Raw genomic sequence first — 12878 nt, 5'->3', positions numbered from 1 at the left:
TGAAGGGAGGGACCAAAAATTGTGGGTAAAGGGATAGTATGCCCCCCCCAAAACTCTGTGATAATGAAGGGATACATATATACTTAGATAAATTACAAATTGATATATAACTTGGACACAAATGGTCACATCATAAGCAAATTAGAGGAGCATGGAAAAAAATAACTTTGATCTTTAGGCAGGAAATGAAAACCAAACATTAGAGAGGTAGAAGTTTTTGTAAGTTAAAAATAAATTTTTATGTGAAATCAAAAAGTTTCTGCACAAAATAAATGTTAAAATTAGAAGGATACAAGTACAAAAACTTCACGACTAATTTTCTTGGAAGAGCCCTCTTATCAAAAATGAATAAAGAACTGATTTAAATTTAGAAGAGTGATTCTCTGATGGGAGACTATTCAAACAATATGAACATTTTCAAAGGTAGAAATCCAAGATGTAAATGGCCACATGAAAAAGTGTAACAAATCACTAATAATTAAAAGAAAATCAAAGCAAATTAGGCTCCATCTCATACTCAACACATTGATAAAGGTAGCAAAAGAGGAATATAACAAGTGTCAGAGAAGACATATGTGAATTGGGACAGAGACTCCAAAAGCATTTTGGAACCATGCTCATGGAGCTAGTGTACTGTATCTATCCTTGTCTTGATTGATATCCCAATTGTGTATATATCAGAAAAAGAGGAAAAGGATTCATATAAACAAAAACAAATTGTGCCCTAAGAGAAGGTGAAATCTACAATTTCAAAGGAAAACCAGGCATACCTCTATGTACTGATACAGAATAAAGAGCAGGACTAGAACAATTTATAAAATTACATTATATAGAAAAACAACTTTGAAAAACTTGAGAATTCTGATTGCTATAGAGACAGACTTCAGATTTTATTTGCCCTACCTTATTTTTTTGTTATGAAATTTTACTGCTTTATCTACTATTTTTCATTGACAGGATTCTTGGGCCAGTGTATTATTATATAAACTCAAATGCAGGAACCCAGAAGAAGAGTTTTCTCTTTTCCACGTCATTCAGTACTTATACTTGGAAGTTTATAGCCTCTTGGACATAGCTAAGAGAGTATAATTCATGTTATGGCAACATTAGCAAAATATTTTCATTCAGAGTCTTTTGATTGCCTAGGGTCAGAACATCATCATGGTAGTAAACATTCTAGCCAAAATTGTTCTCCCCTGCTTCAGATTAGAAAAGCTAGACTTTTAAGAGATATTCTGGCTTAATCCCCAGCAAGGCCATTTTATCTTTGATCATGAGCAGTTTTATTTTTTATTTTTTGTTCAGAATATTGTATTTTCACTGTGCCCTACCCATAGCTTGATGGTCATATAGAGAAAGCCATAAACTGAAGCAACATTTCATAACTTATCATCTTGAAAAACCATTGGTTCTTTATAGATGCCATTAAAACTTTGCTTCTGTGGTCCATTTCACATCTTGTCAGAGCATAATTTTTTTGTTTGTTTGTTTATTTTTTGTTTTTAAACCCTTGTACTTCGGTGTATTGTCTCATAGGTGGAAGATTGGTAAGGGTGGGCAATGGGGGTCAAGTGACTTGCCCAGGGTCACACAGCTGGGAAGTGGCTGAGGCCGGGTTTGAACCTAGGACCTCCTGTCTCTAGGCCTGACTCTCACTCCACTGAGCTACCTAGCTGCCCCCTAGAGCATAATTTTTTACTTCAAAATATGGCTTCCACCTTTTCTTCTTCTCATAACTCAAAACTCATACTACCATCCCAACAGTCAACTATGATCCTGAAGATATTGAAGTCATCCAGGGGAACTGACAGCCTATCCCAGAGTCTTCCAAGATCATCTGTAAATACACTGAAGATTACCATCAGACCCTCCAGGGAAACCCTTCAGGTCAGCAAGCTTTAGCTCATAAACTATCATATCTATTATATCAGAACTATCATATCAGCCAACTTTTCTAGAAGCTGTATGATAAAAAATATCAGGCCATTCCTAAGAGTGTAAAAAATGAGTACACCAGGATTCAGGCAATGGCTCCATGATGATTTCAGATGTCCTGTCTTGTATTCCTGAAGCCCTAATGAAAACCCCACCCTCCATTTCCTGACCTTCTCCATATCTCAGCTGATTATTAATGATCAGAAGAAGGTCATGGTCAAAGGAGTTCTGTATTTCAGGGTTAGTTGTGGTGACTTCTCATGAATTGGGAAAACTATTAACCAGATAAACATAAATTGGAGCCTACCAGTAGACAGCATAATCTTGAAACAAAGGGCAGTTGGGTAGCTCAGTGGATTGAGAGTCAGGCCTAGAGACGGGAGGTCCTAGGTTCAAATCCAGCCTCAGACACGTCCCAGCTGTGTGACCCTGGGCAAGTCACTTGACCCCCATTGCCCACCCTTACCACTCTTCCACCTAGGAGCCAATACACAGAAGTTAAGGCTTTAAAAAAATCTTGAAACAATATTGGCTTTTTTAACTCAACCATCTGCACATCTTAACCCCAGGTAAATACAAGGAAATTTGAAGGATGGTACATTGAAAACTAGAGGATTAGGAAAAGATTTTTTCATACCAATGGCATAAAAAATTAAGTCTTATAAATAGCCAAGAATTTTAAGAGGTAAAGTTGAAGAGTAAATGCATTATAGGCAGGAAGGACAGTTATGAAAAGGCATGGAAAATTAAAGGGAATCCTGAGATTGAGATTTCTCAAATATTCCAATTTATCTGGAATATATTTCTCAGATATTCCAATCTATCTGGATTACTGACAGGGATTTGTGTTAAAAGAAAGAAATTTGATTCTACAAGGCTTTAAATGTCAAGTCAAGGAGTTTATATTAAATTTGAAAGGTAATAGAAAGCAGTTCAAGGTCTTAGGGAGTAGGGTGGTCATCCATTTCTCATGAAGATAATTTTGACTACTTTATTGAAGACAGATTTAGAAGGTAGAGACACTGGAAGCAAGAAGTCCTATTAGGCTATTGTTATAATTCTAATAAGAGATAATTAGGCCTTGGATGAATTAGGATTATGACTTTGTGAAAAGAGAGAGGAGGATGTACCTGGGAGATGTTGTATAAGTAGAATGATTAGATTTGGCAACTAATTGAATTTGGAGGGTGAAGGAGAAAAAAGGTCAATCATTAATTTGAGATTGCAAACTTGAGTAAATGGAAGATTGCCTCAGCCAAAATAGGAAAGTTTGAGATGGGCAGGACTTAACAATGAGTTGTTTTGGACATCTTGAATTTGAGATGCCAGTAGATCGTCAAGTGGATATGTCTAGCAGGTGGTTGGTGATGTGAAACTGAAACAGTTCAGTGGAGATATGTAGATTGGGGAACCATTTATAGAAATGTTCTAGAACTCATATAATCTTAAAAAATCATTAAGGAAGAAAGTACAGAGAGAGAAGAGAAGAGAATCTATAACAATGCCTCATATGGTATGCATAGATTGGGGATGGGAGACAGAGGGTGTTGCTCTAGAACAGTGGTTCCCAAACTTTTTTGGCCTACTCCTACCTTTCCAGAAAAAAATATTACTTACCCCCTGGAACTTAATTTTAAAAAATTTTAATAGCAATTAATAGGAAAGATAAATGTACCTATGGCTATCACCACTTCCCTGGATCAGTGCAGCACCCACCAGGGGGCAGTAGCACCCACTTTGGGAATCAATGCTCTAGAAGATACTGAGTGGTTCATTAGATAGTGGTTCATTAGAGCAGTGGAATGAATTTCCAAAGCCAGGGAATGGATCCCAATGTGAACAGTCCCAGAGGGGTCAAGAAAGATGAGGATTAAGAGGATGCTGCTGGATTTCTTAATTAAGAGAACAATAGTAATCTTTGAGAAAACTTTTTCATTGAATAGTGTTGGGTCAGAAGCTGGTTTAAAAGTGATTGAAAAGGAAGTAGAAAAGATGTGGAAGTAGAAATAACAAGTTTTGGTTATTGGGTACAAAAGGAAAATGAAGCTTAAAATGATAATTTGAGAGATTTGTAGGGTCAAGTAATATTTTTTCAGCATGATGGAGACTTGGACTTTCAGGCAGGAAGTTTAGAAGAAGCTTTTCTAGATGAGAGCAAGAAAAACTGATGACTAAAGTGGAAAACTACTGAACTCCTGGAGAAAACAGAGAGAAGTCCAGAGCATCCTAATATGACAGGATACCTTCTCTCTTGGGCATGTCAGTACTCTTTAAGCTTCCTGATCCCTCCTGATATCTTTATGTTGGAGGAGGTAATAAAGTTGACCATCGTACAGTTTGCTGTATTCTGAAATTATAAAATAGGTAAATTAGGGAAGAGAATAAGCCTTTAAATAGTGTCTACTAAGTTCCAGGAATTGTTACTAAGTGGTTTATAGATATTATTTCATTTGATGGCTCAAACAAATTTGAGAGGTAGGTGCTATTATCTCCATTTTACAGATGAAGAAACTGAGGTAAACAGATCAAATGACTTTCCTAAGGTGACAAGGTGCTTGAAGTTCAATTTGAACTCAGGGCCTCCTGATTCCAGGTGCAGTTCTCTATCCACCTAGCTGCCTCAAGAAATTAGTTTGAATCCAAGTCCTCTGATACCAAAGTGGGTACTCTTTTCACTGTACCACCCTGACTCATTATTTAGCAAACATTTATCAGTCCCCCATAATGTTATATTAGGAAGTAGGGAAGATGCAAGATTAATCAAAAAACATTTGTTCCCATAACCACACACTGTTGAGTAGGTGCTGTTCATATATAAGCAGCAAGAATGGGTGGGGGAGGGAACCTTTCTTACAAGATATTTATGCCCTAATAGGGGAGACAGCAAGGGGACATAGAAATGTGTTAAAGCATAATTACAACATGGATGAGTTCAATATAGCCTAATAGAAAGTAGTTTGGGAATGAAGGTGCTAATAGGTAGAAGGTTGAGAAGGGCTTCATGCAGAACATGTTTCAACTCCATCCTAGGGAAAGAGGAATCCTGAGGTAAAGTTAAGGAGAGAGTGTGTTTCAGGGAGGGAGGAACAACCCATGCCAAAGCAGGAGAAATGGGAGATGGAATGTTGGATGTGCACGAGGAAACCAGAGCAGATTAATTTTGCTGTATCATAGAGTGCACAATATCAGTAAGAATATACAGAGAGATTAGAAAGAGAGGTTTTGGTCAGATTGTAAAAAGCTTTAAAAGCTAACCAGAGTAGTTTATGTTCCATCCTAGAAGAGAAAGGAAGCTACTAGAATTGATAGACTGAATGGGGTCATTTGGTCATATCTGTGCTTAAGAAAAACTACTTTGGCCATAGAGAGTGGTGCAAATAGTGAAAAGTTGGAGGCAGAGAGACCATTTAGGAGACTGTTGCAATAACTTGGGCAAGATGTTGGGAGAGTGTGAGAAGTTGAGAGCAGTGAAGGGTGTGAGAGTTGTTATGGGGGTAGAAATGGCAATATAGAATATAGGGTGAGACAGAGTAAGTCGTTGAGGTTAATATAAAACAGATTTAAAGGATGGGGATGCCTTTGACAGAAACAGGGATATTTGGAAAAGGGAAGGGATTGTGGGGCAAAGATAATGAGTTTATTTTGGGCATGTTCAATTTTGAGGTATCTCTGCATCCAATTTGAAATATTCATAGGAGTTAGCAAGAGATTACTGAGACAGACAGACTGTGGGAAGAGGGAGTAAAGGGCCTAGGTCACAACATTATGGAAAATCGAGATGGTTGTGATATGTTTGATGAGTCAGCAAAGGAGCCTGAGGAGTTGTTAGGTAGGAGAATCAGAAGAGAGTTGTATCAGGAAAATCCAGAGTGGAGAAATGTCCAGGAGGAGAATTATCAAATGAAGCTGTCAGAAAGGAGGAAGACTGAGAAAAGACCACCAGATTTGAAACAATGGGTTTGGGAGCCAGAGTGCAAAGGTTTGAGGAATGAATGGGAGGGGCTATTTTTGGTAGATTGTAACATATTTGAAGATGAGATTCAGGTGTGGGTAACAAATGTAAAGCTAGTAGTACTGGAGCTCATTAAAGAACTGACATAAAAAAGAAAAATAACAGGACAAATTTAATTAGCAAATATTTTAGTCCTTGATATGTACAAAACATTGTATTACGTGCCTTGCGAGTACAAGAAAGATATGGCCCCTGTCCTCAAGGAACTTAGAGCTGGAGTGGGAATGAGTTCATGTGCATATAACAATAATAATAACAAGTATTACAAACGTCAAATGAGAAACAAAGAAAAGTGTGTGCAAGGTGAAGTAGTCACTTTGCAATGGGGTGATGGCAAGGTAAAGCTTTTCTGGAGGAAGGAAAATTTGAGTTAAATCATAAAGTATGGGGGGAAGGGTTGGAAAATAGTCCACTTTGGAAGGAAAGAAGCATTCCAAGAAAAATGTACAAAGAAGGTTAAGTATAAGGTTGGAAAGGGTAAGAATTTAGAGGACTTTTAATGCTAGACTAAGTACTGTACTTTATCCTAGAGGACAGGAATTCTCATCTAGTAGACTATAATCAATTCATTCTTGAAACCCTAGTGACTAGATCTCTGCACCAGTGACCGTAGACCTTTCCTCACCTCATACTTTTTTCTACAATTTTACTATGTTAGTGGACTAAGGAGCACAGCTGGCCTTACAATGAGGGCTCTTACGCACATCCTTCCTTTTCCCTGACCGTGATGAGAGTGTATCAGTGTCCTGGAAATTTACATTCCTCTGAAAAGATGAGTTTCCTCCTGTGGGAGGATTATGGGGCAGGAGAATGACATAATAAAAAATGTTTTCGGAAAAAAATAATATAACTCAATACAAGTCAATTTATTTTTAAAATCCTCAGATTTTCAGGAATATATATCTACTGACTAGGGTAATTGAATTGAATTTCATTCGTCAAACATTTCTTTTTTTTTCTTTTTTTTTTTTTTTTTAACCCTTAACTTTGGTGCATTGTCTCAGAGGTGGAAGAGTGGTAAGGGTGGGCAATGGGGGTCAAGTGACTTGCCCAGGGTCACACAGCTGGGAAGTGGCTGAGGCTGGGTTTGAACCTAGGACCTCCTGTCTCTAGGCCTGACTCTCACTCCACTGAGCTACCCAGCTGCCCCCTGTCAAACATTTCTTAAAGTGACTTAGGTGATAGGCCCTGGGGATATAACAAACATAAATAAACCACAGTTTATGGAGCCTTTGATCTAGTAGGGGACCATGACACATAAATAATTATAATACAAAATAGAACATAAGCTCGTAATTGAAGTACAAATTACTGTGATGAACTGAGAACAGAAGGATTTCTCCCAAGAGGATCATGGAAATCTTCAGGAGGGATTGCTAAAACAGTATGTCAGAGGGAATAGCCCTTGTAGTAGTATTACCTCACTTTAACTTCTTATCAGTTTATGGAACCTTCTTTTTCTAACAGCCTTAATTCTATTCGTCACTGATTGTAGACTATTCTGCTTTACTTCTTTTATACTTTATACAATTTGCTACTTTCCTATGCAGCTTTAAGTAATTTTCAAAAGAAAACATCTCTGTCCTTCCTCAGCTTTGCCATGTGCCATTTCTTCTTCTTCTTTGCAGTGTTGACCTGGAGTTCACTGCCCTTTCAACATGTAGGTCTCCTGCCTGCTTGTTTCCAAGTGCTTTGCTGCTACCGCCGCTGATGCCTTTTCATGGCTACTCTAGTGCTAATCAGACTATCCTGTCCCATTTTTTCCCCTCACCCCCCAGAGATTTCTAATGTGCATTACATAGAATGACATTTTGGGGGGATTTGTTAGCTTGTCATTTCTTTTTTTTAGATTATATTTATTTTTTACATTTTAATTTATAGTCATGTCATATGAATATATATTCAATTTTACATTCTTCATATATAAATATATTTTATGTAGCATAAAAATATTTTTATATATTGGAAATTTATCAGAAAACACAAAGAACAAAAGTATTAGTCATATATTTTCCTTGTCAATTGCATGTTTCCTAAGGGCAGATTTTCATTGTATTTTATATATCTTTTCATCCCTCTGTGTTGCCCAGTACAGAGTAAACAAATACCGAATGTTTAATTATTGTTTGCAGTTTAGGCTGTTAAAGGTTTTTAAAGAAGTGATTTATCTCTTTTTCCCCTTTGCTCTCTCATCAGATCTCTTTGGGAAAAATCCCCTAATTTACTGTTTTTTTATTGCAATTGTCAATTTTTGGGGGGAGGAGGATTTAGGAGTTTGCATAACTACAGTGATACTGAAAGACTATTGCAGTTTTTAGTAGCCTTTGCATAATAATTGGGCAGCTAGATGGCCCTGTTGGGTAGAGTGCAGGTCTGTCTTAGAGTCAAGAAGACTCCTCTTCCTGAGTTCAAATCCAGCCTCAGGCACTTTCTAGTTGTGTGACTCTGGGCTAGCTACTTAATCTTGCTTGCCTCAGTTTTTGATGTATAAAATGAGCAGGAAAAGGAAATGCCAAACCACTCTATCTTTGCCAAGAAGACCCCAAACAGGGTCATAAAGAGTCAGGTACAACTGAAAAATACCTAACAAAGTATAATAACCACATTCCTTAAAAGTACTTAGCTTTGTGTGTATGGGTGGCATGTGTATATGTGTATAAATGTTTTTATTTCTATAGCATGTGGACTTCTTCATTAAATGTACAGTGTTATTGAAATAATTTAAATTATAGGCTGAAGCCTGACATTTTACTCATTGTACATGACTGATTCATTTTAATAAATGATTTTATATGCCTTTTTCAAATATATTTTCATTGACAATCAAAATATGTTGAAACTATGGAGACTGATTAAATTGCAAATAAATGTAATGCAGCAATTACTAAGCAATGTGCCATCACAGCACACGTAGGTGTGAACAGAGATGCAAAATTCAGACAAAACTCCCTTGAGCTTGCAGTCTAGTAGAGGAAAAGAAAGAGCTTCCAAAGAACAAATTTATAGGATTTCTGCATTACTGAATATTTTTTAAAGTTTTATATAAAATCTAAAAGGCTCCTTTCCAGCTTAGGGAAGGAGTGGGGGAATCAAGGAGGGCTTTGTGGTAAAATATTTTAATTGGACTAAAGAGTGGTTGGAGAGCATTTTAGTCATAGGAAACTCCTCGAACATAGGCACAGGATAGTACTTAGTCTTGGCCACAGAGAGGTATCTAATCTGGTTAGATCTTAGACTATGTGGGATATAAATGAAGCATAGGTAGGTGGTATGCTGCTAAATTGTTGAGGGCCTTGAATCCCAGGGAGAGGAGTTTAAATCTTTCTCAGATAGAAATATGAAATCCCTTAAGATTTTTGAGCAATGGAGTGATGTGATAAAGTTCATGCAGAAGGATGGATTGGTATGAGGAGAAAGTGAAAGTAGAAAGATGTTTTAGGAGACTTATCAGTGGGGTGTTGGTAATACCTTTTATTAGGTTTATACTTGGAGGAGGTGGCTACTAAAATGTAGAGTGCTGGAGAAAGAAATCCCTGAGGGATTAAAAATAAATAATGATTAAAGGTCTCTGAATAGTATTTAGCAAATTGACATTGATGCAGTGTAACAAAAGAGGCTAAGTCAATAGAGGTAAATGGCAACAGGTAGTAGTGTTTAATTTTCAGCCTTCATGATTTCCTGAGATTATTCCTCCCCTACCCCCCACTCCTTGTCCATATCCTGGCAAATTCAAAATCATTTCCAACTCTTTTGTTCTGGCTTGCTCCCTACCTTTACCCCTTCCTTATCATGTCCTTTCTGTCTATTTCTTTCATCTCTTCCTCTCTTACTTTCTCTCTGTCTCTGATGTTGATTCTCATTTCTGACTTCTGCCTATGTTTCTCTCAACTTTTTCTCTTCTTTCAATCCCCCTTCTTATCTGGTGTATTTAATATGAAATTAAAATACATTTTGTTATTGGCTATAAAATGTTTCCTATTCATAATTTCAAAACCAATTGAATTTAATCTGTCACTTGTGCAAATAATGATCATACCCTCAATTCAAAAAAACTTAAGTTGCATTTTCCTTCCATTTTCTTCCATTTGGCTCTTAATTGACTTTTGTTTTTCCTTTGGGGTCAATGGCCCTGGGAAAAGCTCCCCACTCCTTATTTAAATAAAACATTATCAACTAGTTCTGTAAACCATGTCCAGTTAGATTCTGCTTTTAAAATCAATTCCTCTTAAATGGTTGGTACCATAGCATTATCTTTCATTAGGTTTTTTTTGTTTTTAATAATAAAAGAGAAACAAAGCATTTTGAAAAGTTTGAATAGCCTTATAAAGGTATATTATAATCTCTAAATTACTTCTGCAACTTTCCTTACTCCAGAATAGATAAATCAGCTTTATTTTCACGGAGTTGACTGACTGTTTATTTTTCCTTTTATGATCTGATTTTTTTAAATCCCCAAATCAACAAGAAAAAGAATGACTTGAATTTTATCCTCTCTTTTAATTCCCCAAATTACCATTTTGTAGAGCTACTAATAAGTAACTCAATGGATACAAAGCAGACAACACAAAAAGAAAAACAAAAAAATGGATAAGAAGTTCCATAATCAATCTATAAAATTTTTGATTCTGTGATTAATAATCTGTTGAGAAATGTATGCAGTACGATTATGGGTATTAGGAGGAACCAAGGGACAAAGGATCTATTTCTGTATCTATTATTGTTAACATAATTTAACATTTAATGTTGAAATTCCTTCTGCCAAATGTCATCAAAACTGCCTAAATTTATATGTATTCATTTTTTGTTAGTAATTTTATAAATTACCTTAAGTTCTGAAGTTCAAATAAGGTATAAACTACTGATGATAATTTTAGAAAATAAAGTCCTGGAGATTAAGGGAACTTGTTTCTTTGATTTTGTGTCCTTTATTCATAAAGAATTATAGCAGTATAAAATACTTTGTATATAATAGCAATTTACATTTATATGGTGCTATAAGGTTTAGAAAGAACTTATGGCAAACTATCACATGTTAATAATATGGACCACTTTCAGTGTGATTGCTGTCCAAGGCGATTTATGTCTATCTTTGGAAACATTAGTTGAGATTCACATCATGGTTTGAGGCATGCACATAAGTGTACAGAAGATCCCTCCTGCCCTTTTTTGTGACTATTTTATCAGCCTTGGCTCACAGAATCATAGAATATTAGATTGAGCTAGAAGGGACTTTATAGTTCATCTAGTCCAATGCCTTCCTTTTACAGATGACGAAGCTGAGGCCCGGACATCCAAAGCTAAAACTTAAGATCAGAAAATTCTTTTTGGTCTCTAATAAATTGTGCTTCAGCCATTTCCTATTCAGTGGAGATGGAAAAATAGCTGATTATTAATCTCAGTAGAGGTATAATAATCCTTCATGCACTTAAGACATGTTCTCAGAAGTATATTACAGGCTAAGACCAGGGGGATAAGAGAAAATCTGTCTATAAGTGTGCTTATAGCCCTTTTCCCCCTCTTTTCTCTCAGTAGCCCTTTAGGGAAAAATGAGACTTTCTCATTATATCAACCACATTTTTCTGACTAGCGAAGATATTGTTATTTTAATAAATTATGAAATTTTGAAATGATTTTGTATAGATAAGCAAAATTTTGCTACAACTAATGAACTAAAGAAATTTAAAAATTGAGAGACAAAAATAAGATTAAGAGATTAGAAAATAAGATCAATGAAAAAAATGAACTACCATCGCTTCAAATTTAATAAGTCTATTATCAATCTCATTATTTAAGCCTTATATTGTTATTAAGCTATTTTTGTCTTTATGTCTTGTCTCTCCAAGTAGATCATAAGCTCCTTTAGGGCTAGGTCCATGTCTTATATTTCTTTGTATTCCCCACAGTGCCTTGAACAAAAATAAATGTTCATTTTGTTGATTGAAAGGTTAAAGGAAATGGGATTATCCATCCTGGAAAAGGGGAGCCTGAGGGATGATGTAATAACGTCAACCTTCATGTATATGAAGGGGCTCTACTACGGAGGATGGTAACCAGTGATCTCAGGATCCACGACTAAAAAAGTGAGAACAAAGTTGCTTAAACTGCAGAATGAAGGGTTTAGATAAGTTATATGGACGTTGTTACATTAGAATGAAATGCTATACAATATTTTCTCTGGAGATGTTACAAAATAGGCTAGCTTTTTATCTTCTTGGATCAATTGTAGTGTAATAGGATCAATTTCTCTAGATGATCAAGCAGGCTGGATAATTTTTATGACCCCTTCCAACCTATGATTGTATAGTTTTTTGATGGCTTAATCATTATGGATTTCTTTGTAGACCCTGGCAGCTATTGGACCAGGCTAGTCATATAGGGAGGGAATGGGGCCAGGAGAGATCTGGGCATGTACAGTGTAACAGTCTATGAGCCAAGAGATCATCAAGCCATGGGACAAAGAGCCTGGGACTGACCGTGATCATTAGCAAACCAAAGGTCTAGGGTGGGGAGGAGTCATCAGATCTAAGGTCATAGCAACCCAGAGTTAGGAGCCGCTTGATCAGGTGGTTTGAACATATGGCTTTAGTGATCAGAATAAACCTAAGTGAGCCTGATCTTAGGGAAGAGATGGTTTTCTCTCTTCCCTCTCTTATAATTTCTGCCTAGGTAGGAAGTTGTTTCAGAATCTAGGCCTGCAGATGTGGGGAAGGTGGCTGCAGCTGGTTAAGAAAAGGATGAAGGAGCATCAGCTGCAGGTAGGATCCTGATACTAGCTAATTAAGAATTTTTAAGACCTGTGATTGACCACAGTGATTTGTGGATGAGTGTCTCTTGTGATGACTGTTAATGTGTTAAAATCAGATTATATGCTCCTTGAGGATAGAGACTGTATTGCTTATCTTTTTGCATTCCCTGAAGTGCCTAGCACAGT

At 36.5% G+C, this 12878-nt stretch overlaps 1 protein-coding gene across 1 annotated transcript in view; it reads left to right on the top strand.

Annotated features, from left to right (window-relative positions):
• Window positions 1-12878, top strand: part of PDE10A (phosphodiesterase 10A) — a 394122-nt gene that overhangs the window by 228470 nt on the left and 152774 nt on the right. Inside the window, exon 3 of the mRNA XM_044671862.1 lies at window positions 12631-12656. Coding sequence (XP_044527797.1) covers window positions 12631-12656 — 26 coding nt within the window. The remainder of the gene's footprint in view (window positions 1-12630; window positions 12657-12878) is intronic.

The sequence above is a fragment of the Gracilinanus agilis genome, chromosome 4, assembly GCF_016433145.1.
Source record: "Gracilinanus agilis isolate LMUSP501 chromosome 4, AgileGrace, whole genome shotgun sequence".
Classification (NCBI taxonomy): domain Eukaryota; kingdom Metazoa; phylum Chordata; class Mammalia; order Didelphimorphia; family Didelphidae; genus Gracilinanus; species Gracilinanus agilis.
The sequence above is the reverse complement of the archived record's forward strand: the minus strand, read 5'-3'. Positions and strand labels throughout refer to the sequence as shown.